This window comes from Telmatherina bonti, assembly GCF_933228915.1.
Source record: "Telmatherina bonti genome assembly, chromosome: 5".
Classification (NCBI taxonomy): Eukaryota; Metazoa; Chordata; class Actinopteri; order Atheriniformes; family Telmatherinidae; genus Telmatherina; species Telmatherina bonti.
Window position 1 is genome coordinate 39997053 of NC_136623.1, and position 23488 is coordinate 40020540.

The 23488-nt window shown below is 44.2% G+C and overlaps 1 protein-coding gene across 1 annotated transcript; it reads left to right on the forward strand.

Moving 5' to 3' along the window:
• The first annotated feature begins 1359 nt into the window (after positions 1 to 1359).
• Positions 1360 to 22613, forward strand: dtnbp1a (dystrobrevin binding protein 1a). The gene is made up of 10 exons (XM_079240658.1): positions 1360 to 1529; positions 2416 to 2469; positions 4689 to 4739; positions 5120 to 5180; positions 8359 to 8491; positions 8755 to 8887; positions 9792 to 9814; positions 10563 to 10712; positions 20381 to 20512; positions 22236 to 22613. Exons 1-10 carry the CDS (start codon positions 1474 to 1476, stop codon positions 22454 to 22456), a joined length of 1014 nt encoding a protein of 337 aa, XP_079096784.1. The 5' UTR covers positions 1360 to 1473; the 3' UTR covers positions 22457 to 22613.
• The last annotated feature ends 875 nt before the right edge of the window (positions 22614 to 23488 follow it).

The following is a 23488-nucleotide window of genomic DNA, read 5'->3' on the forward strand; positions in this document are numbered from 1 at the left end:
CTGTCTGTTTCTCTCCGTGTACTTAATACGGACATTCAATAAAATGTGTCTTCTTGCTGTGAAAACAGACAACAACCCCTTATTGAAGGTTTTTAAAGAAATGTATGACTCCCAGGCAGCTTCTAAACATTTTATTTTCTTTAAATAAATATATTTTAGCTCTTATATTTACTAGAAATAACCATAGACTGTGTGGGGAAATAACTCAGTTATGATCAAGTTGTCATTAAAACTCATGAGTGTTTAAGATGCATCCTAAGCAAGTCCGTTGGAAAATAAAAGGTTGAATTAATGAATGTACAGATAACACTATGGTGTTAGTCCATGTAGAGAATGGTCTTTTATTCTCACTTTGCTTCTTGGGGGCTTAAAAGACCTAAGCTCATTGCTTTTAATTTCTGTGTCATTTTAACTGGGTATAAACAGTGTGAGAGCTCTTCTGCAGTGAACATTCTGAACCCTGTAGGGAATGGTGAATTATGTCAAGTCCTTTCGTCTCACACATTGTTTGCATCAGGTTGTTTGTAATGTTCTTTACATTAATGGTTCCCTACCTGTTTATCAGAGAAATTCCCCTTAATGCAACAGCTAAAAACCTGTTGATCCAGATGGAGAACCTGGTTGTGGGATGGGGTTGTCTGGGTAAATGAACCCCGATAAGAGAGAGATGTCCATGGCATACCACAGGCCTCAACTCTCTTTAATAATTCCAGCTTGTTTCTATTTTCTCTAAATGTATATAAAGTAAGAGGCCACCCCTCTCCACCTTATTTTTTTTAAAACTACATAATATGTGTGTGTATATATATATGTATGTATATATATATATATATATATATATATATATATATATATATATATATATATATATATATATATATATATATATATATATATATATAATAAAACACTCAATAAATAAATTTTCTACAAATAAATTTACAATTTTCTGAACTGGTACATTAATATATTTACTGTTTTTTATTCATTCTTGTTTTCAACCAATCATTTAAGCCATTTTTTAAAAAATAATTCAATGTTACATTTATCATTAGAAAGCAGTAAATGTTTTTACAATGTTTAGACCTGATATTTATTTATTTGTGCGTTTAAATGTCTTCATGAGGAGGTAGAAACAACCCTCACAGAGCAGACACCTAAAAGACTCCTGCAGAGTTTTAAGCAAGCGTATTTGCACATATGATAACTATAAATGACCAATAAACAGTTGATCAGATTAACAACATAAAGTTAAGCTGATTTGTTTTAAATTTACTAAAGAAATAAGGAGTGATGCGTTCACGGACCTCGCCGGTGGGCGGCAGTGAAGCACCAGTTTGTAGGAGGAGGAAGAAGAAGAAGAGTCTGGCTGCAGCTGCAGGAGTTTTGTGTTGTTAGTTTTAAGTCCCAGATATTTACACGTGTCTGTGGTTTTATGGAATCATTTTGCTAACAAAGCTGATCTGTAGCAGGATGTTTGAAAACTTCAGAGAAAAGCTTCACCTGGTCCAGCAGGATTTCTCTACGGGGTCTGTAGATTTTTATTTATGTTTCTCTGGTTTTTGGGAACATATTCTGTCACGCTACCTTATGATATGATTAAATAACTAGGTTCAGACCTGACATTATAGTTAAAGAAGACATGCTAGCAGCATCAACAAGCTTCAAGCTTTCATTTTAGCTTTGTTTGTTTTGGTTTTTTTTTTTTTTTAACGTTTATTCTGCATAGATCTGTGTGAGATAGATTAGAGCTCATTTGTAATTGTGCCCCACTTTAGCAGGTCGTTTATGTTTTAAAGCGAGTATAAACTACCAAAACGTTGCATTTTGTCATGTGATCAGGGAGCTGTTATTGCTCTCAGCTGATGATCACGTGACAGTGTCTTTCCTGCTGAATGTGATTAAAAAAATCTTTTTATTCTGCAATAAAACACGTCAGAACGATGTGTTGAAAAACAAATGATCATATAACTGTTTAAATCATCGACTGTCTGCTTTAAATGCTGCCGACTTGCATTTCTGATAAAAATCGTGGTGAAGGTTGTGTTGGGGCAATGCATTGTGGGAGAACAGCAGGAAACCGTGAGGGTACGAACCGAAACAAAACACCAGGAGGATCGTGGTTCCGTTTCTTCTGCCTTGAATGTGTCGAAAATGTAATTACAGTTACAGAAACCTAAAGGAAAATACAGAAAATAACGACATGATTTTAGGAGAAATAATAAATTGTTAATTTGTAATCTGAAATATGATGCTACATTTAGGTAATTTATTTTACTTTAAACATTTTTTTACTTTTAAAATTTTTTACATTTAAAGAAGATCCATTTATTTTCAGTAAATGTGCAAAACTGTTTATGCTACTGTGAAATTTATATGCATCTTTACACTACATGTCATTCTCCATCACTTCAGCTTGAAGACGCTTGGAGAAGCTTCAAGAGACCCCAAAATAAGGAGGAGATCCAGGTGATCATAAAACTCTGTGGATGAGTGTATATTTGTGTGTTTGCTGTTACTCTGCTCCTTAATTCAAAACTCACATATTAAGAAAACCCTTATTTTATTGGATGTTGTTCATGTGTTCATGAGTTGTGTTTGGATGTCGTTTAAAACAATGAAATGTAAATAAATGCAACATGCAGATATTCACAAATCTCATAAACACGTAATATCACAGATATGGAATGTTAGAATTTAATGGAAAAATGAGCAGATTGTTGATCTGTGAAGAGCAGTTTTCAGGGAGATGTTTAGCATCGTGTAGCATCTCCTCTTCTGGACTGCAGCAGACCAGTTCTCCTGTTCCACCATCAGGATGTGGTCCAGCGTGGTCCTGCTGGACCAGTTCTCCTGTTCCACCATCAGGATGTGGTCCAGCGTGGTCCTGCTGGACCGGTTCTCCTGTTCCACCATCAGGATGTGGTTCAGCGTGGTCCTGCTGGACGAGTTCTCCTGTTCCACCATCAGGATGTGGTCCAGCGTGGTCCTGCTGGACCGGTTCTCCTGTTCCACCATCAGGATGTGGTCCAGCGTGGTCCTGCTGGACCGGTTCTCCTGTTCCACCATCAGGATGTGGTCCAGCGTGGTCCTGCTGGACCGGTTCTCCTGTTCCACCATCAGGATGTGGTTCAGCGTGGTCCTGCTGGACCGGTTCTCCTGTTCCACCATCAGGATGTGGTCCAGCGTGGTCCTGCTGGACCGGTTCTCCTGTTCCACCATCAGGATGTGGTCCAGCGTGGTCCTGCTGGACCGGTTCTCCTGTTCCACCATCAGGATGTGGTCCAGCGTGGTCCTGCTGGACCGGTTCTCCTGTTCCACCATCAGGATGTGGTCCAGCGTGGTCCTGCTGGACCGGTTCTCCTGTTCCACCATCAGGATGTGGTTCAGCGTGGTCCTGCTGGACCGGTTCTCCTGTTCCACCATCAGGATGTGGTTCAGCGTGGTCCTGCTGGACCAGTTCTCCTGTTCCACCATCAGGATGTGGTTCAGCGTGGTCCTGCTGGACCAGTTCTCCTGTTCCACCATCAGGATGTGGTCCAGTGTGGTCCTGCTGGACCAGTTCTCCTGTTCCACCATCAGGATGTGGTTCAGTGTGGTCCTGCTGGACCAGTTCTCCTGTTCCACCATCAGGATGTGGTTCAGTGTGGTCCTGCTGGACCAGTTCTCCTGTTCCACCATCAGGATGTGGTTCAGCGTGGTCCTGCTGGAACAGTTCTCCTGTTCCACCATCAGGATGTGGTTCATTGTGGTCCTGCTGGACCAGTTCTCCTGTTCCACCATCAGGATGTGGTTCAGCATGGTCCTACTGGACCAGTTCTCCTGTTCCACCATCAGGATGTGGTCCTGCTGGACCAGGTCCCCTGTTCCACCATCAGGATGTGGTCCTACTGGACCAGTTCTCCTGTTCCACCATCAGGATGTGGTCCAGCATGGTGGAAGGTCTTCCCTGAAAGAGACGTTGTCTGGATGGGAGCAGATGTTTCAGCATTGATGGAGCTTCCCAGATGTGGAAGCTGCCCACGCCATCGGCACTAATGCAACCCCATCCCATCAGAGATGCAGGCTGATAACAAGCTGGATGCTCCCTCTCCTCTTTAGTCTGCAGGACACGCCGTCCATGCTGTCCACAAACTATTCCACATCTTCATCCAGGTTTCCACTCAGAACATTTTAAATGAGCTTTGGTCCAGAGAAGACGGCGTGTTTCTGGATCCTCTTCACATATGATGGAGCTTTAACCTGCATGTGTGGATTTCAGCCTGAACTGGGTTCACACTGGTTTCTGGAAGCTTCCTGAGTCCATGCACTGGTTTCCAGTAGAATCATGTTTGCTTTCAGTGCAGAAGATGACCTTGTCCCATGCATACAGAGATTCCTTTGTGCTGCAGCCATCAGATTCACAGTCAGCTGATGCTTTCCATCAAATGATAAATTGCTTAATTTTCATCATCTGACAAGATGTTTATTTTCCACTGGGAATAAAAGATGATGAGGTTTATAAATCATTGCTTTCTGTGTTTAATTGGAGTTGGGTTGAGTTTGGAAAACCCCATCAGTGGGAAGAAATAACCAGGACATTTAGCACAGACCTGAATAAATTTATCCTGTTAAAGTTTACAGGAGACTAACGTTTTGCTTTAGCAGGAAATTTTCCTCTGATCCATGTTTTCTTCTTTCCTGTCCAGGTTTGATGAAGGTTTTCCTCATTTAAGCGCTGGGCTGGAAGTCCTGAACAGGTGTGTACATTCACACGCAAACACTGATCAATAACCATGACCTCTGAAATGACCTCCTGCTTTACTGGGACTGGACTTTAGTCCCCAGAAAGACCACTGGTCCAAACGAGGTCTGGTTGGTCCTGATGAGGCGGCAGTGTGGAAAGGAAAGGGAACAAGAGACAAAAAGTGAAAGACGGGAGTCAGTATCAGCCTGACTTTTACTGACTGGAGAGATCTCAGAGAAGAGGCGGGAATACGATTAGATGGTGTTAGGGTACGGTTACGAGAGGAACTCTTCCAGTAGTCTTGCTTCAACTCTGGAGTCTGATGGTTTAACGTGGGGACGATGTCGTCACTCCGTTTAAGTGTGAATAAAGATGTTTCATGTGTTTCTGCAGGTACGAGGAGAGCTGGTTTCTGCTCCATAAAAGAACTAAGGACTGCTCTCTCGCGGCAGAGGTAGGACACGCTTTCTCTCTGCAGGTTTCAGAATAAACTCAGGTTCTTGGGACTACAGAGCTCATAATTAGCAGCAGTAACAGCTAGTTATCAGGGAGCACAGTTAGTTATCAGGGAACACAGCTAGTTATGAAGGAACATGCCTAGTTAGCAGGGAACATAGCTAGTTATGAAGGAACATGCCTAGTTAGCAGGGAACATAGCTAGTTATGAGGGAACACGCCTAGTTAGCAGGGAACGCAGCTAGCTATGAGGGAACATGGCTAGTTATGAAGAAACAGCTAGTTATGAAGGAACATGGCTAGTTAGCATGTAACACAGCTAGTTATGAGGGAGCACAGCTAGTTATGAGGGAACACAACTAGTTATGAGGGAAAATGGCTAGTTATGAGGAAATGTGGCTAGCTATGAGGGAACGTGGCTAGCTAGCAGGGAACACAGCTAGTTATGAGGGAACATGGCTAGTTAGCATGTAACACAGCTAGTTATGAGGGAACACAACTAGTTATGAGGGAAAATGGCTAGTTATGAAGAAACAGCTAGTTATGAGGAAACATGGCTAGCTAGCATGTAACACAGCTAGTTATGAGGGAACATGGCTAGTTAGCATGTAACACAGCTAGTTATGAGGGAGCACAGCTAGTTATGAGGGAACACAACTAGTTATGAGGGAAAATGGCTAGTTATGAGGAAATGTGGCTAGCTATGAGGGAACGTGGCTAGCTAGCAGGGAACACAGCTAGTTATGAGGGAACATGGCTAGTTAGCATGTAACACAGCTAGTTATGAGGGAAAATGGCTAGTTATGAGGAAATGTGGCTAGTTATGAGGGAACGTGGCTAGCTAGCAGGGAACACAGCTAGTTATGAGGGAACATGGCTAGTTAGCATGTAACACAGCTAGTTATGAGGGAGCACAGCTAGTTATGAGGGAAAATGGCTAGTTATGAAGAAACAGCTAGTTATGAGGAAACATGGCTAGCTAGCAGGGAACACAGCTAGTTATGAGGGAACATAGCTAGTTAGCATGTAACACAGCTAGTTATGAGGGAGCACAGCTAGTTATGAGGGAACACAACTAGTTATGAGGGAAAATGGCTAGTTATGAGGAAATGTGGCTAGCTATGAGGGAACGTGGCTAGTTAGCAGGGAACACAGCTAGTTATGAGGGAACGTGGCTAGTTTGCATATAACACAGCTAGTTATGAGGGAACGTGGCTAGTTAGCATGTAACACCGCTAGTTATGAGGGAACACAGCTAGTTATGAGGGAACACTAGTTATGAGGGAAAATGGCTAGTTATGAAGAAACAGCTAGTTATGAGGAAACATGGCTAGCTAGCATGTAACACAGCTAGTTATGAGGGAACATGGCTAGTTAGCATGTAACACAGCTAGTTATGAGGGAGCACAGCTAGTTATGAGGGAACACAACTAGTTATGAGGGAAAATGGCTAGTTATGAGGAAATGTGGCTAGCTATGAGGGAACGTGGCTAGCTAGCAGGGAACACAGCTAGTTATGAGGGAACATGGCTAGTTAGCATGTAACACAGCTAGTTATGAGGGAAAATGGCTAGTTATGAGGAAATGTGGCTAGTTATGAGGGAACGTGGCTAGCTAGCAGGGAACACAGCTAGTTATGAGGGAACATGGCTAGTTAGCATGTAACACAGCTAGTTATGAGGGAGCACAGCTAGTTATGAGGGAAAATGGCTAGTTATGAGGGAGCACAGCTAGTTATGAGGGAACACAACTAGTTATGAGGGAAAATGGCTAGTTATGAGGAAATGTGGCTAGCTATGAGGGAACGTGGCTAGCTAACAGGGAACATGGCTAGTTAGCATGTAACACAGCTAGTTATGAGGGAGCACAGCTAGTTATGAGGGAACACAACTAGTTATGAGGGAAAATGGCTAGTTATGAGGAAATGTGGCTAGTTATGAGGGAACGTGGCTAGCTAGCAGGGAACACAGCTAGTTATGAGGGAACATGGCTAGTTAGCATGTAACACAGCTAGTTATGAGGGAAAATGGCTAGTTATGAGGAAATGTGGCTAGTTATGAGGGAACATGGCTAGCTAGCAGGGAACACAGCTAGTTATGAGGGAACATGGCTAGTTAGCATGTAACACAGCTAGTTATGAGGGAGCACAGCTAGTTATGAGGGAAAATGGCTAGTTATGAAGAAACAGCTAGTTATGAGGAAACATGGCTAGCTAGCAGGGAACACAGCTAGTTATGAGGGAACATAGCTAGTTAGCATGTAACACAGCTAGTTATGAGGGAGCACAGCTAGTTATGAGGGAACACAACTAGTTATGAGGGAAAATGGCTAGTTATGAGGAAATGTGGCTAGCTATGAGGGAACGTGGCTAGCTAGCAGGGAACACAGCTAGTTATGAGGGAACATGACTGGTTAGCATGTAACACAGCTAGTTATGAGGGAGCACAGCTAGTTATGAGGGAACACAACTAGTTATGAGGGAAAATGGCTAGTTATGAGGAAATCTGGCTAGCTATGAGGGAACGTGGCTAGTTAGCAGGGAACACAGCTAGTTATGAGGGAACGTGGCTAGTTTGCATATAACACAGCTAGTTATGAGGGAACGTGGCTAGTTAGCATGTAACACAGCTAGTTATGAGGGAACACAGCTAGTTATGAGGGAACATGGCTAGTTATGAGGGAACATGGTTAGTTAGCAGGGAACACGGCTAGTTATGAGGGAACACGGCTAGTTATGAAGGAACACAGCTAGTTATGAGGGAACACAGCTAGTTATGAGGGAATGTGGCTAGTTATGAGGAAACACGGCTAGCTAGCAGGTAACACAGCTAGTTATGAGGGAACACAGCTAGTTATGAGGGAATGTGGCTAGTTTGCATATAACACAGCTAGTTATGAGGGAACGTGACTAGTTAGCATATAACACAGCTAGTTATGAGGAAGCACAGCTAGTTATGAGGGAACACAGCTAGTTATGAGGGAACACGGCTAGTTATGAAGGAACACAGCTAGTTATGAAGGAGCACAGCTAGTTATCGGGAAATTCTACTAGTTATCAGCAGCTCTCCCTTCAGAATGAGATCACACAGCTGCTATCTGCTGCGTTGTGTTTGCAGGTGATGTCTGATCATTCTGTGCTTGTTAGCATTGAGCACATCTTTCCTGGCTGGTTTCAGGCAGCAGATGGTGACATCGTCATGCTCTCAGCTCACTGGGAGAAGAGAAGATCAGCTCTGAACCAGCTGCAGGAACAGCTGCAGAACCTTCCGGACTTCATCAGCGAGCTGGACGCCATCACGACTAACATAGGTCTGTCTCACCTGCCGGCCCCATTAGGAGGCTGTGCATGAGGGATGAGATGATGATAGTGTGTGGATTTCTCAGAATATGCAGGGGAATTTTGTCATGATGTGGTCCAGCTGAGTCTCTGAGGAGGACACGACAAATTGATGAAGAAAAGGAAATAAATCAATCATTATAGATGAAAAGATCATTTCAGAGTCTGAGGTCTCCACAGAGATGGAGATGCTTCTCTGTGTTTGCATGCATGTAATGTCTGTGTTCATTTCCAGCTCATCTGGAGGGGGACTTCGAGGAGATGGAGAGCAGACTGGTTTACCTGGAAACTCTGTGCTTTCAGTGTGAACAGCAGTCTGTGAAGAAGCATCACGTGAACCAGCTGGAGGTCTACAAGAAAAAGAAAAGGTTCTTGTTACTCATAACCTCTGTAGCAGCAGAGACTTCTCTTACTTCCCTGCATGATGAAAGTTCAGCAGCAGGTGTGAAGGAGCGAGTCGGCAGACCGTGATGAGCCGGCTTCTTCTCTCCCTAAGCAGCAACATTTTCCTGATTCAGGGAAAGTCCAGCTTGTTCCCATTAATCAGCATCAGTCTGGTGAAGCGGTCTAATCTGGACCAGGAGGACTGTCTATCTTAGTAAAGTCCTGTCTGAAAGGCTGTCCGACAGGACGTAACAGACCCCCAACAGGTGGTTCCTCCAGATACATCCACGTCACGCTGCTCACGTTACGTAATAAAACCATATTAAACTCGTAAAATCATAAAAAAAAGTATTTTGATACGGTAAATAAAAATCTGAATATTACTAAAGTAAAACATGATGAGCATTAATACAGAGACTGATGACGGAGCAGCTCGTTGATGTGGAACGTCATAGAACTTTACATCTACAGAACACATAGAACAACAACGCTTTGATCCGTCTCCATGGAGATGATTGATCATCAGATATCGGGCCGGAAGGTGGTACCACCAGGTCCATGTGACCCCTCGTTGCCTTGACAACATGGACGACTGGAATGGATGTATGGAAACTTACAGTGCGGTGGTTCATGGTGACTGAGTCTGATCCAGATCCAGCAGCAGAATGTGCTAGACATCCCAGTCAGGCTGTGGTCTGGAACCAGTCTGGATTAAACCGGCGCAGAGCACTGGGTCTGGAGCTGACCAAACACCAGATGTGGATGTGGAATGGAGCTCGGCGCTCTGCTGCTGACTGGAAAATCCAGAATGAATCAGGAAATTCCAGAATGAATAAAGAAAATCCAGAATGAATCAGGAAACTAATCTGATGTTTGTATTTTCTGCAGGAAGGAGGTGGAGTCACTGGAAGGCAAGTTTCTCTTTGTTTCATCCCCGCAAACCAGTAAGAGGAACCAGTTTCCCCAGTTCAGCGTGTCCACTTCAGTCTATCTGATCCACATCAGTCCACCTGATCCACATTCTATTCTATAGTCATTTAGCAGACGCTTTTATCCAAAGCGACTTACATACATGATCATACCACGACAGGCACATCGGGGGGCAACTTAGGGTTCAGTGTCTTGCCCAAGGACACTTCGGCACATAGTCAGGGGAAGCCTGGAATGGAACTCCCAGTTACAAGTCCACTTCTCTTCCTCCTGAGCTACAGCAGCCCACCTGATCAACATCAGTCCACCTGATCCACCTCAGCCCACCTGATCAACATCAGCCCACCTGATCCACCTCAGTCCACCTGATCAACATCAGCCCACCTGATCCACCTCAGCCCACCTGATCAACATCAGTCCACCTGATCCACGTCAGTATTAAGAACAGGACTGAGGAGGAAAAAGGACTGATAGAGGGACACAATCCCCCCTCTAGAACCCGTACCTTGACAGGTCTGGCTGGATAATTCTGTTCCTGAACTGTTCCTGAAGACATCACATGACGTTTTTCTAAGCTGGTTCAGGGGTGAAGAGAATCAGACCAGATATTCACTTTTAGCTGTTTAGAACTCTGGTTCGGACTCAGGATTTCTACATTTGCAGATGTGTCTGTGAGTCTGGGTCAGGACGGCCAAGACTAATGTAACTTTCGTGTCTTCCTGTTTGCAGTGGAGCTGAACTCTGAGCATGCTCAGAAGGTGGCAGAGCTAGAGCAAGCTCTGCAGCAGAAACTGAGAGAACGACAGAAGGTTTATGAGGAAGCCTTTCACCAGGACGTGGAGCAGTACCTGTCCGCCGGACACCTGCAGCAGAGGGCAGGTAGGTCACAGGACCCACTGGACTTCTTCCTGTCTCATTGAACACAATCTGAAATATGTCTTCTGCCCCCTGGTGGACACTTTCCACACTACATTCATCCTGACACGAGCGAGATTAACTGGAAATATATATCATTTATTTATTAATTTATTTTTTAATTTCACATTTTTAAAGGGCAAATATAAAATGTGACAATATAGACTTTTCCCCTATTTTTTATACAGCAGGCATAAATATTGTTCTGAACCATAAATAATTTATTAATGAAGAACATTTTATCAATCAAATCAAATCAAAGATACTTTATTCATCACCGAAGGGAAATTCAGAGTTCAAGCCAGCTCGTCCAAGGTCAGACATACAGACATGTAACATTAATAACAAAAGAGTAATACGGAACCAAGCTTAAGCTTAGGCCGTGCTGCGAGTTTACCGGCGCTGCCTTACAAGATAAAAACAGAGATACATTAGGATCATAGGGGGTCAAGAAAAAAAAAAAGGTCATGTAACACAGAAAAAAAAACTCATACACTGAAGCACAAACTAAAACAAGACACACAAAGTCCAGAGAGGCGGTGAGTCATGTGGGAGGGGACTGGGGATGGATGAGGAGGGGGACAGAGCATCTATGAACATCTCTTCTTCCGTTCTCAGGGGGGGTTGTATCGGCCCAAGGCCACTGGGAAGCCGAATCCAGATATGATTGTTGTTTGGGTTCCAGGCCAGGAAAACAATTTGTCCTTGGCCTTGAGTCCATAGCAGATCTCAGGCAGGCAGCTCCAGACAGCCGAATGGGGGGGCCAATTTCCACCAATTTTAGCAGACATCTTCTCCATGTTGTTATCGATTCTGCGGGCCAGCTCCAGGACCTTAGCTAAATGACCAGTATGGACCAGACTGGCATCCTGCTTACGGTCGAGTCCGGTCAACACAAGAGTCTGTGCACTGCTAGCCCGGCACATACCGTTACAGAATTCCGGCAGTCTGCCAGTTGTTGCCAGAATCTCACGGGTCTTCAGGTAAATCAGGACTCCACCAGCGCCAATCAGCAGAATCCCGATCACCAATAATGCAAAGATGTAAACATCCTCCACGTCCTCAGAGGACAGAACCAACAGACACATCGGTCTCCACCTGGCCCATTAGTCCTGAACGTATCCAGCCGGAAGCGTCCCCTCAGGACATGCGGGCTCCTCTCGGCCCGATCTGCGGTTTGAGAAAATTTGATCAATTGCGTTGAGAGACCAGCCGATCAGATCCATGATGTAATGTTGAGTGGAAGTAAAGAGATGTAAAAAGAGGCTCAGAGTCAGACAGGACAAAGTCGCAGGTCAGAGTGGGAGAAGAGGGAGGAAACAGGAGCACAAACATAAACACATGGATACCAGCGTGATGCACATGGGAAAAAACTGTTGATACAGAAACACTTAACATACGAAAGAAACATAGAAACTACAAAATATATAAATAAATTAAAAAGCATTAGAAGAAAGGAACAGGTTATGACTATGAGGCTGCAGTAGAGCAAGCAGAAAGGTAAAATAGACTGAAAGAAACTTAAGAGTGAAAATAAAATCTGTGTAATAAGAAATGATGTCCTCGATACCGCCGGCCCTTGAGGACTGGAGTTTTACACCCCTGCTTTAGGTGATCAGAAATCAAGCTCCAGATACATTGTAAATATGTTGATTTATTATAGTGAATAATGAAATAATTTATATAACTTATTTAGAACTAAAATGAAGATATATTATAATAATAAATATATATGCAATGACAATTCTTCATTTATTCTTTATAAAACTAAAAGAAATTAAAAACTGAAACATGTGAAAGTTGCTCTCTATTCATTTCATGTTTTTTATGGGATTGCAGAGAGTGATGTGTTTGTTGCACCCTTACATGGAATCATCTGGAAACCCTCATCTGAACAACCTACACAGATACTGCATTTAAAAGAGAAAATAGAAATGGCCATTTTTTACATATCAGAGGTGATGACTGAGTTTTTACATGGAGTCTGCCGTGACGTGACGACAGAAATCCCACCTGCAGGGAGGAAATCTACACATTAACAACTTTAAAGTTGTTAAAATGCATAAATCATGGAAGGACGGGTGAACGTGGCGTGCTAGAAGACGTGTTTTCGCTGAGCTGCCGCTCCAACTACCATTTATCGAGTTGTAATACGTGCTACTACCTGTGCAATCTACGTGCAAACACATTACATGTTTTTTTACATCTTTATCTGAGATCTACTTTGCTTGTGAACGGACAACGATGTCTAAACAGACAAAACTTCAACCGAAAAAAGTGGCAGCTGCAAATGCTAACGCTAGCCGAACAGATGCACAGCTAACCGATGACTTGCCTCCTCCAACTCAAGTCTCAGGAGATACTGAGGCACTAATTCTGAAAGTTTCTGAGCGTTTCAGCGCTGTAATGGAGGAAAAGCTGTCTAAGTTTTCGGAGACATTGGATAAAGTTTCCACTACGTTGGAGGACCACTCGGCGCACATTGTAGCGCGGAGCACAGAGTGTCTGGCGTGGAAGATGAAGTGTCGGTGATGGCGGAAAGGCTGAATGAAGCCGAAAAGAAAGTCAGTCTGTTGACCAGTTATGTGGACGACTTGGAGAATAGAAGCAGACGGGACAACGTTCGGATTACCAACCTGAAAAAAGGCACAGAGGGAACGGATCCTATCCATTTTTTTGAGACGTGGCTCCCCTCGCTCCTTGGCCTGGATAAGGGATCCGGTGCCATAAAACGCATCAAGATGGACCATGCACACCGGAGCCTTGCTCCACCGGGTCCACGTCCAGTGATAATCAAGCTTCACAACCCCACTGACAAACAGCGGATCATGGCAGCGGTCAGAGCATCATCAGAGCTCGAATATGTCGGGGAATGTGTCCATATCCACCAGGATTTTTCTTCTGCTGTGCGTGAAAAGAGGCGAGGTTTCAACGCTATGTGCCGTGCACTCATTGCAAAGGGCATACGTTTTAATATGTGCTTTCCTGCCACCCTTACCCTGAAACACAATGGCATCTTGCACAAGTTTTCCACACCGAATGATGCGCAAGCATTTGTTGATTCCCTGAGCTGAGTAAACAACGGCAGAGAAATAATCGATATGCTGGATGTTCAAGTAAGTGCATCGTCGCCTTTTAGAGGTTAAAGAACAAATAAAAGGACCAAAGAAAGAGATACTTTCGTATTTTTTTGACACTAATCTGAAGGGAAGTAGCACAATATTTGGACAAACATTTGTTTTATGACTATTAGAATACGCTTGAGTTGGAGCGGTAGTGGGAATATTGCTTTTTTCCTGAAAAGCGGAGATAGCTTTTGGCTACACCTGTTTTTTTTGTTGTTCAGCTTGTACAAGGGGGTCCGGTACCCCATACTCCCGGAGTACCCCCCACAGCAGCCCCCGGGGGACACGGTCGAACGCCTTCTCCAGGTCCACAAAGCACATGTAGCCTGGTTGGGCAAACTCCCATGACCCCTCCAGGACCCCAAAGACGGTATAGAGCTGGTCCACTGTTCCGCGACCAGGACGAAAACCGCACTGCTCCTCCTCAATCCGGGATTCGACTATCCGGCGGACCCTCCTCTCCAGGACCCCTGAATAGACCTTACCAGGGAGGCTGAGGAGTGTGATTCCCCTGTAATTGGAACACACCCTCCGGTCCCCCTTCTTAAAAAGGGGGACCACCACCCCAGTCTGCCAGTCCAGAGGCACTGTCCCCGATGTCCACGCGATGCTGCAGAGGCGTGTCAGCCAGGACAGCCCCACAGCATCCAGAGCCTTAAGGAACTCCGGGCGGATCTCATCCACCCCCGGGGCCTTGCCACCAAGGAGCTTTTTGACCACCTCAGCGACTTCAGCCCCAGAGATAGGAGAGTCCATCCCTGAGTCCCCCAGCTCTGCTTCCTCATCGGAAGACGTGTTGGTAGGTTTGAGGAGGTCTTCGAAGTATTCCCTCCACCGACCCACAACGTCCTGAGTTGAGGTCAGCTGCTCCCCACCTCCACTGTACACAGTGTTGATGGAGCACTGCTTCCCCCTCCTGAGCCGCCGGATGGTGGACCAGAATCTCCTCGAAGCCGTCCGGAAGTCTTCCTCCATGGCGTCGCCAAACTCCTCCCATGCCTGAGTTTTTGCCTTGGCGACAGCTGAAATCGGATGCCGCTTAGCCTGTCGGTACCCATCAGCTGCCTCCAGAGTCCCACAGGCCAAGAAGGCCCGATAGGACTCCTTCTTCAGCTTGACGGCATCCCTCACTGTTGGTGTCCACCAACGAGTCCTGGGATTACCGCCACGACAGGCACCAACGACCTTACAGCCACAGCTCCGGCTGGCCGCCTCAGCAATAGAGGCACGGAACACAGGTTCGCTCTGATGGGGGACTCTGAAGGTGGGGAAGGCACCAACAGCTTTGGCCCCCTCTTCACCCGAGTGTCCAAGGCATGTGGCCACAGGTCAGATGATACGACTACTACTTGATCATCGAACTGCGGCCCAAGGAGTCCTGATACCAGGTGTACATATGGACACTCTTATGTTGGAACATGGTGTTCATTATGGACAATCCATGACGAGCACAGAAGTCCAATAACAAAACACCATTTTGGTTCAGAGGGGGGGGGGGCATGCCTCCCAATCACTCCCCTCCAGGTCTCACTGTCATTTCCCACGTGAGCATTGAAGTCCCCCAGCAGAACAATGGAGTCCCCAGAAGGAGCACCCTCCAGCACTCCCTCCAAGGACTCCAGAAAGGGTGGGTACTCTGAACTGCTGTTCGGTGCATAAGCACAGACAACAGTCAGGACCCGTCCCCCCACCCGGAGGCGGAGGGAAACTACCCTTTCATCCACCAGGGTAAACCCCAACGTGCAGGCACCAAGCTGGGGTATTGCTTTTTTCCTGAAGAGCGGAGATAGCTTTTGGCTACACCTGTTTTTTTTTTGTTTTTTTTTCCCTTTTAATACCACCTACATGGTGGCTCGTTTTGTTAAACCAATGGTTGTGTTTTGTTGCTTTGGTTTGTTTAATGTGTGTGTAAATGTTCTTGGGCCATCACTGTGTGATGGTAGTGTTTCTTCCAGCACAGCTAGTCTAGGTCAGAGGTTGATTATGTCCATTTTTATTTCTGTCTGTCTTTTGATTTACTATGGGGCACTTTGCTTTATAATATTAATGAGAACATTATGAGTAACATTAAAATATTGACCCTTAATGTCAAGGGTTTTAATCACGTTATTAAAAGACGCAAAATACTTTCCATGCTTAAAAAGAATAAGGTACAGATTGCTTTATTACAAGAAACGCACCTAATTGACCCTAAGCATACAAAATTAAAGCGTGACTGGGTGGGGCAAGTTTGCTATTCCTCTTTTAATTCTAAAAGCAGAGGTGTAGCTGTACTCATTCATAAAAACTTACCTTTTGTTTTGGAAAGGATTGTAAAAGATGAAGAGGGACGATTTGTGGCAATCACCGGGATTTTATTCAGGGAAAAACTTTTAATTGGCAGTGTATATGCCCCAAACACATACAAGGCTACATTTTATTCAAAATTTTTGGCCGAGGTTTCCTCTATTTGTCCCACTCATGTTATAATTGGGGGTGATTTTAATTGTGGTCTAGAACCTTGTATGGATTACAAGCCATCTAAAGCTCAACCACCCTCTAGAACACAGGTGTCGAACTCCAGTCCTCGAGGGCCGATATCCTGAAGGTTTTTGATGTGTCCATGCTCCAACACAACTGGCCAAAACTTAAAAACAGGTTGACAAGAAGCTGCTGGATGCATTTGATTCGAATCAGCTGCGTTGGTCGAGGGAAACAACAAAAACCTGCTGGATATCGGCCCTCGAGGACTAGAGTTTGACAGCCCTGCTCTAGAATGATGAAAGCTACAAATGGTCTGTGCAATGACCTTGGTCTTTTTTATGTTGGGAAGATTTGCAATCCTCTCTCCAAGGATTTTACTTTTTATTCCCGTCCTCATCAGTCCTTTTCTAGAATAGACTTTTTGTTTGTTTCTAGATCAATCCTTGACAGAACTCAGTCATGTTCTATCAGTCCATGTGTCCTTTCAGATCACTCATCAGTCGTTATGGAATTATTTCCACCATATTATGATCCCTTATCAAGACATTGGTGCTTAAATCCAGTTTAAATGAGTGACCCAGTATTTGTGAAATACTTAGAAGACCAATGGGATTTATTCATGTCCACAAATTATACACCTGACATTAGTGCTTCTACTCTGTGGGAAACAGGCAAAGCATTTCTGAGAGGCTCCATTATCTCATTTGTTTCTGCAAAGAAAAGAACTCTCTTAAAAAACAATTAGAACTTGAACAGCAAATTGCTAATTTGGAGAGGGACTTTAAATGGTTTTCCTCTCCCTTGGTGCTTAAACAATTAGATGCAGCCAGATCTGCTTTCGACCAATTGCTTACTCAAAAAGCAGAAACAGCAATATTGTACGCAAAACACAGATTGTTTGAATCTGGAAATAAACCTGGAAGGCTTCTTGCCCGACTTGCACAGGGATAAGGCGGATCTTATGCAATATCCTCTTTAAAAGACAAAAAGGTGATTTACATTTTGAATCTAAAATTATCTGTAAGGTAATGAAAGAGTTCTATCAGATACTCTACTCTTCAGAATGTGGTGATACATCAGCTCCCAGTGAAACTTTTTTCAATAAGATTAATCTCCCAGGGTTATCTGAACAACAAAGCTCAAATTTGGATGAACCTATAACAACTCAAGAGGTCCTGGAGGCCATACAGTCCTTAAAAGCTGGAAAGGCCCCGGGCCCTGGTGGGTTTGGGCCTAATTTTTATAAAAAAAAATGGCCAAGAAAATTGTTGGTCCATTGCTAAATGTATACAAAGAATTATTAGTGAGTGGAACTCTACCTCCAACTTTGAATATGGCGCATATCTCTCTAATCTTAAAAACGGATAACCTTCAGAATTGTGCACATCTTATAGACCGATAAGTTTACTTGGTGTAGATTGTAAAATTTTAGCCAAAATTTTGGCGAGGAGATTGGAGGAGGTGTTGCCAATACTGGTAAAACCTGACCAGACTGGTTTTGTTAGAAACAGGTACTCCCACTCCAATGTGAGATGACTTTTAAATGTTCTTCAGTTTTCACAAAACAAGAACTATAGGGCACCGGCAATTTCACTCAACGCTGAAAAAGCATTTGACCAGGTGGAGTGGGCGTATCTTTTTAACGTTCTAAACCAATTTAATCTTGGCCCTGTGTTTGTCAGATGGGTAAAATTACTGTATGATGCTCCCATGGCAAGGATCTTAGTGAATGGTTAAATATCTGATTGTTCTCCCTTGGGTAGAGGAGCCTGCCAGGGCTGCCCCCTCTCCCCTCTTTTATTTGCTTTGGCTTTGGAGCCGCTGGCAGAGGCTATAAGAACACACCCTCAACTTTCTGGAATTAAACCTGGAAACACTGAATACAAAATATCTCTTTATGCCGACGATGTAATATTGTTTATAATAAAACCCGAAACATCCATACCAACTTTGCTTTCCATTATCAATCAATTTGGTCAGATTTCTGGGTATAAAATTAACTATGATAAATCAGAAGCCCTTCCACAAGGCAATCAAAGGGAAAGTTGGGATCCTGCAGACAACTTCCCCTTCAAATGGTCATTTGGAGGTTTTACATACCTTGGTATAAAAGTTTTGGCGATTACTTCAGATTTGTACAAATTAGACTATTTTAAAGACAATTTTACACTCGATAAAACCGATCTAAATAGGTGGTTTGACCTCCCACTGTCATTATTAGGTAGGATAAGTTTGATAAAAATGAACATCCTCCCTAGGATTCTCTATCCTATGCAAATCTTGCCTCTTAAAATAAGCAAAACTACTTTTAATGAGATTGAGAAAAGTTTGTCAAAGTTCATATGGCATGGAAAGAAATCTAGGCTTAAGATGAAGGTTCTGCAACTTCCATATGACAGAAGGGGTCAGGCATGACCTAATTTACAATATTACTACTGGGCCTGTCATATCCGTATTATATCAGGATGGTTGCATTCAATCCTACACCAATCTGATCCACATATGGACAATTGGTGCTGTGAGTCTCTATCACTATTGAGTTTACTATCTTTGGATATAAATAAGTTACCGGTGGTGGTAAAAATCAATGACGTTTTGTTTGTCACACTTAAGGTTTGGCATAATATTAAGAGTCATCTTGGCTGGAAGAACTCTTCAAGTGCATTGCAACCTCTTATTAATAATGTCATGTTTCTCCCAGGCACAGGGTATGGTATATTTCATAACTGGCATAACAAAGGTTTAAAACTAATATGCAACTTTTTTGAGAAAGATGTTTTCTTGTCCTTTAAACAAATTCAGAATAAGTTTGCAATCCCACAAAAAGACTTTTTTGGTTTTCTCCAGGTCAGACATTATGTCCAGTCCTCCCTCTCTTTTCCATGTGACCAACCAATTCTTAACCCAATAGAACATTTTCTTCTCAAATTTAACGAGAACACCAGTTTTCAAAATAAATTTATTTCTCTTTGCTACACAAAACTAATGGAAACTATTCCTCAGTTGGCTCACACAGCCAGGTCATGTTGGGAGACAGATACGGGGACTGAACTTAGTGATGAAATTTGGTCGAATGCATTTACGTCTGCCAAAAAAAATCTTTACTTGTAATAGACTTAGAGAAAACCAGTATTGTATTTTACACAGACTCCAACGTACTCCTCATTTTATGCATAAAATTTCACCTCAAATCTCACCTTTTTGTATAAAATGTAAAAACAGAGTGGGTACATACTACCACTGTGTCTGGTAATGCCCACTTTTTGGAAAAATGTTGCTAGAGTTTTATTTTTCATAGACCAATTCCTGTTGACCCCATGCTGTTTTTGCTCGGCCACTCATTGGAACAGATTGTGTTGCCTGGTCAGATGGAATTATTGTGCAAACTTCTTCATATGGCAAGAAGGTGCATACTACTTCAGTGGATTCAAGTACAGCCTCCATCTGTCACACAGTGGTACAGAGAGACTTTTAAAGTTTTTCCGATGGAACGTCTTAGTGCCCTTGTTAAGGGTAACTTGAACACTTTCTATAAAACATGGCAACCCTTGCTGGATTACTTGCCTCAGAACATTGCTGAGATACTTTGTACAGGAGGCTCACATTTTCTGTTTAAAGGGAATACCTTGTAAAAACTCCATGTCACATACTATTAGGACATATTGCGCTGGAAATGCATTGATTTGGACTCTGTAATAGTCTGTAATTATTTAGACATATGGGCTGTGCTGTGTTGTGTGTGTTTTTGAAAAAAAGACAATAAATTACATTTGGAAAAAAAGGATAAATCATGACAAAAACTTCAGTTTTACAACGTTGATTTGTATTTTATTTTGTTTTGTTTAATCGCAGATAGAAACAATGTTTGTGTTTGTTCTGGATGTGCAGAAGGTGTAAACATGACTGTAAGGTACCGGTCCGCTTTCAGTAAACAGCTGTTCATCAGACCGTCATATGTGACCAGAGTTGGTGATGTTGGTCACATGAAAGGGCTGCCACTGTATAAATATGATATGATCAGATTACATGTGTGTATTTTTCCAGAGTCAGCAGCAGCAGCAGAAGTGTATAATCTGGATCAGATGATGGTGGATAACGTTTCAGACCAGGAGGCTTTGGATGACTTCCTAAATTCCTCTGCAGATGATTTCAGTTCCGGATCGTCTCTGACCTCAGGTAACCCTGGACAAAGTGCTTCAACGTCTGGTAGCGATGTGTTACAGCAGGTTTAGCAGTGAAAAACCAAGCTCTCGGTGGAGTCCTGAAACACAAGCAGACTTTCACATAGAAACTTCTTCAAAAGATTAAATGTGTCATAAAAGAATGAACAGTTTCTTTCTGAAAGTACATTTAGATTTCTTTCCCAGTTTAAACACATCCATCCATCCATCTTCTGCCGCTTATCCGGGGTCGGGTCGCGGGGGCAGCAGCCTAAGCAGGGAAGCCCAGACTTCCCTCTCCCCAGCCACATTTGCCAACTCTGCGGGGGGGATCCCGAGGCGTTCTCAGGCCAGCCGAGAGATTATATCTCTCGGCTGGCCTCGTGTCTGTGTCTCGGCACAGACAACAGTCAGGACCCGTCCCCCCACCCGGAGGCGGAGGGAAACTACCCTTTCATCCACCGGGGTAAACCCCAACGTGCAGGCACCAAGCTGGGGGCTGATGAGAATGCCCACACCTGCTCGGCACCTCTCACCATGAGCAACTCCAGAGTGGAAGAAGGTCCAGCCCCTCTCGAGGGTTCTGGTTCCAGAGCCCAAGCCATGCGTCGAGGTGAGTCCAACTATATCTAGCCGGAACCGCTCAACCTCACGCACAAGCTCAGGCTCCTTCCCCACCAGAGAGGTGACGTTCCACGTCCCTAGAGCCAGCTTCTGCAGCCGGGGATCGGACCGCCAGGGTCCCCGCCCCTTGCTGCCGCCCAGCTCACATTGCACCCGACCCCTACGGCTCCTCCTGCAGATGGTGAGCCCACGGGAGGTGGGGCCCATGTAACCCTTTCGGGCTGAGCCCGACCGGGCCCTATGGGTAAAGGCCCGGCCACCACCTCTTGCCCCACCTCCAGGCCTGGCTCCAGAGGGGGGTCCCGGTAACCTCCGTCCGGGCAAGGGAACATTTCTGCCCAGGTTGGTCGTCATCATAGAGGTCGATGAACTGTGGTCCCTCCCCTAGACCCTACCAGGGGCATAAAGCCCCCGACAACATAGCTGCTAGGATTTCAGGACACACAGACCCCTCCACCACGATAAGGTGACAGCTCAGGGAGGGGTTAAACACTGTTAAAACTAAACCAAATTTCAGAAAAGACCATGTTCAGCCCAGACGGGGATGATAATGTCATGTCTGCTCTTGAAATTATTAAGAAAATTTCTCAAACTTCCTTCCTTCACACCCAGTTTCTTCTGTACATATACTAATGCATCAATACATAGACCTTTTTCTGCACCTTCACCCAACGCAACCGACTTTACAATAAACCTCATGATTTGTGTGCACACTACTGACTCCATTCACTCTGTTAGTTTTCTAATGATGTTTGTCACAAGTCAGGAGGTGAGAAGTATTTTTAACCAGAAAACCACATGGAAAGATCAGAAACACAACATTTTATGTTCATTAGATGCTTCTGCTGCTCATTAAACAAGAATTTTTGACACAATTAGACATTTAAAAATAACGAATGTTTGTTTCAACATTGTACCAAACTTGGAATCCGCTGAAGTCTGAGACATTGTGACTGTTTCTCAGTGAAACAGAAACTAGGCTCAGGAGACACCATCGTCATGGCAACGTCAACATCAGGCTCAGTTAGTTTGACCTGCTGGAGTCAAACAAACACATTGATGGACAGAAACAACATATTTAAACCACTTGGACCTAATAAGTCTTCCTCCTACAGGTCCAGACCTTCCATCCTGCTCCTCTGGATCATCCAATCAAGCTCCCCCCACCAACAACCAGCAGGAAGAAGCCTGCAGCGAGGACAGTGATGAGCAGTTGGTCCAGTCAGATGAAGATGACGTGCAGCCAGACATGGAGCTGGCTGGTCTGCAGGATGGCGGTGTGGTTTGGGCTTCTGATGACAGTGACTCTGCTGGGGATCAGTCTACCAACCCATGATGTCTCTGAGGGCTGGGAAACATTTCAGGTCCACCAGGTTTCTGGTGCCAAGTGGACCTGGAACAGCTCCAAGGGAACTTCCTGGTGTAAAGATCTTCAGATGTTATGTTCATGGAAACATGAAACAGGCTTGTCTGTTTGAACTCATGTTATTAAAAATGTGAAACGTGTCATTTTTACCTCTTAAATCTGATCTGGTCCAGTTCGGTCCAGCTAAGGAAAGGAAGTCCAACCCTGAGCCGCTCTCTATGTAGTATCTTGGACTGGTCTGTTGGTGTGAGGAGGCTGCAGCATCTCATGCTGGTTCTCTGGTTGGAGGTGGAGGGAAACAATAATGGATCCAGTTGTTCTGCCCTGCCTCCTTTAGGAAGATCTGACCATAATCTGGTTCTTCTCACCTCCACCTACAAGCCCATCGTTCAGCAGCAACCAGTCATCACAAAGACTATCAACATCTGGTCTGCTGAAGCTGAAGATGCTCTTAGAGGAGGCTTTGAGGCTACAGACTGGAACAGATAAGACAACCAGACTGGAACTGGTTGTCTATCTGGTTGTCTGTCTGTCTATCTGTCTGTCTGTCTGTCTGTCTGTCAGCCTGCAACATAAAACTAAAAGTTCTTGATGGATTTGCATGAAACTTCCAGGAACTGTCAGAAATGGAATCAGATTTGGGGGATCTGGATCGCGTCTGGATCCAGGAAGTGTTGCTGTGGGGAGATGGGAATCACCAGCCTCCTCTATCAGTCAGTAGTAGAAACTGTCCTAAATTTCATCCAGAAAAATAATATGTAGAGAAGTCGTGATGTCCAGTTGCAGAAGGTAGGTCTTCTCCATCGCTTGGAGGAGAAACAAGTTATGTCCATGTGATCCTGCAGGAACATGTTGGTTCTTTATCTGGTTAAATCAGAACATTTCTGGACAAAAATGATCAGGAACTGTTTGGAGCGGTTAAGTTGGGATTTAGGATCAGCTGATACAACTGGACTCTGCATGTTTCAGAAGAAACCTCAACTCCTGGAGATTCTCTGCTGA

Excerpts from the sequence above, each read along its gene's own strand:
- dtnbp1a (XM_079240658.1), top strand. The coding sequence starts at position 1,474 with ATGTTTGAAAACTTCAGAGAAAAGCTTCACCTGGTCCAGCAGGATTTC. Across the intron at positions 4,740-5,119 it reads GGGCTGGAAGTCCTGAACAG|GTACGAGGAGAGCTGGTTTC; the intron begins GTGTGTACATTC and ends GTGTTTCTGCAG. Across the intron at positions 9,815-10,562 it reads GGAGGTGGAGTCACTGGAAG|TGGAGCTGAACTCTGAGCAT; the intron begins GCAAGTTTCTCT and ends TCCTGTTTGCAG.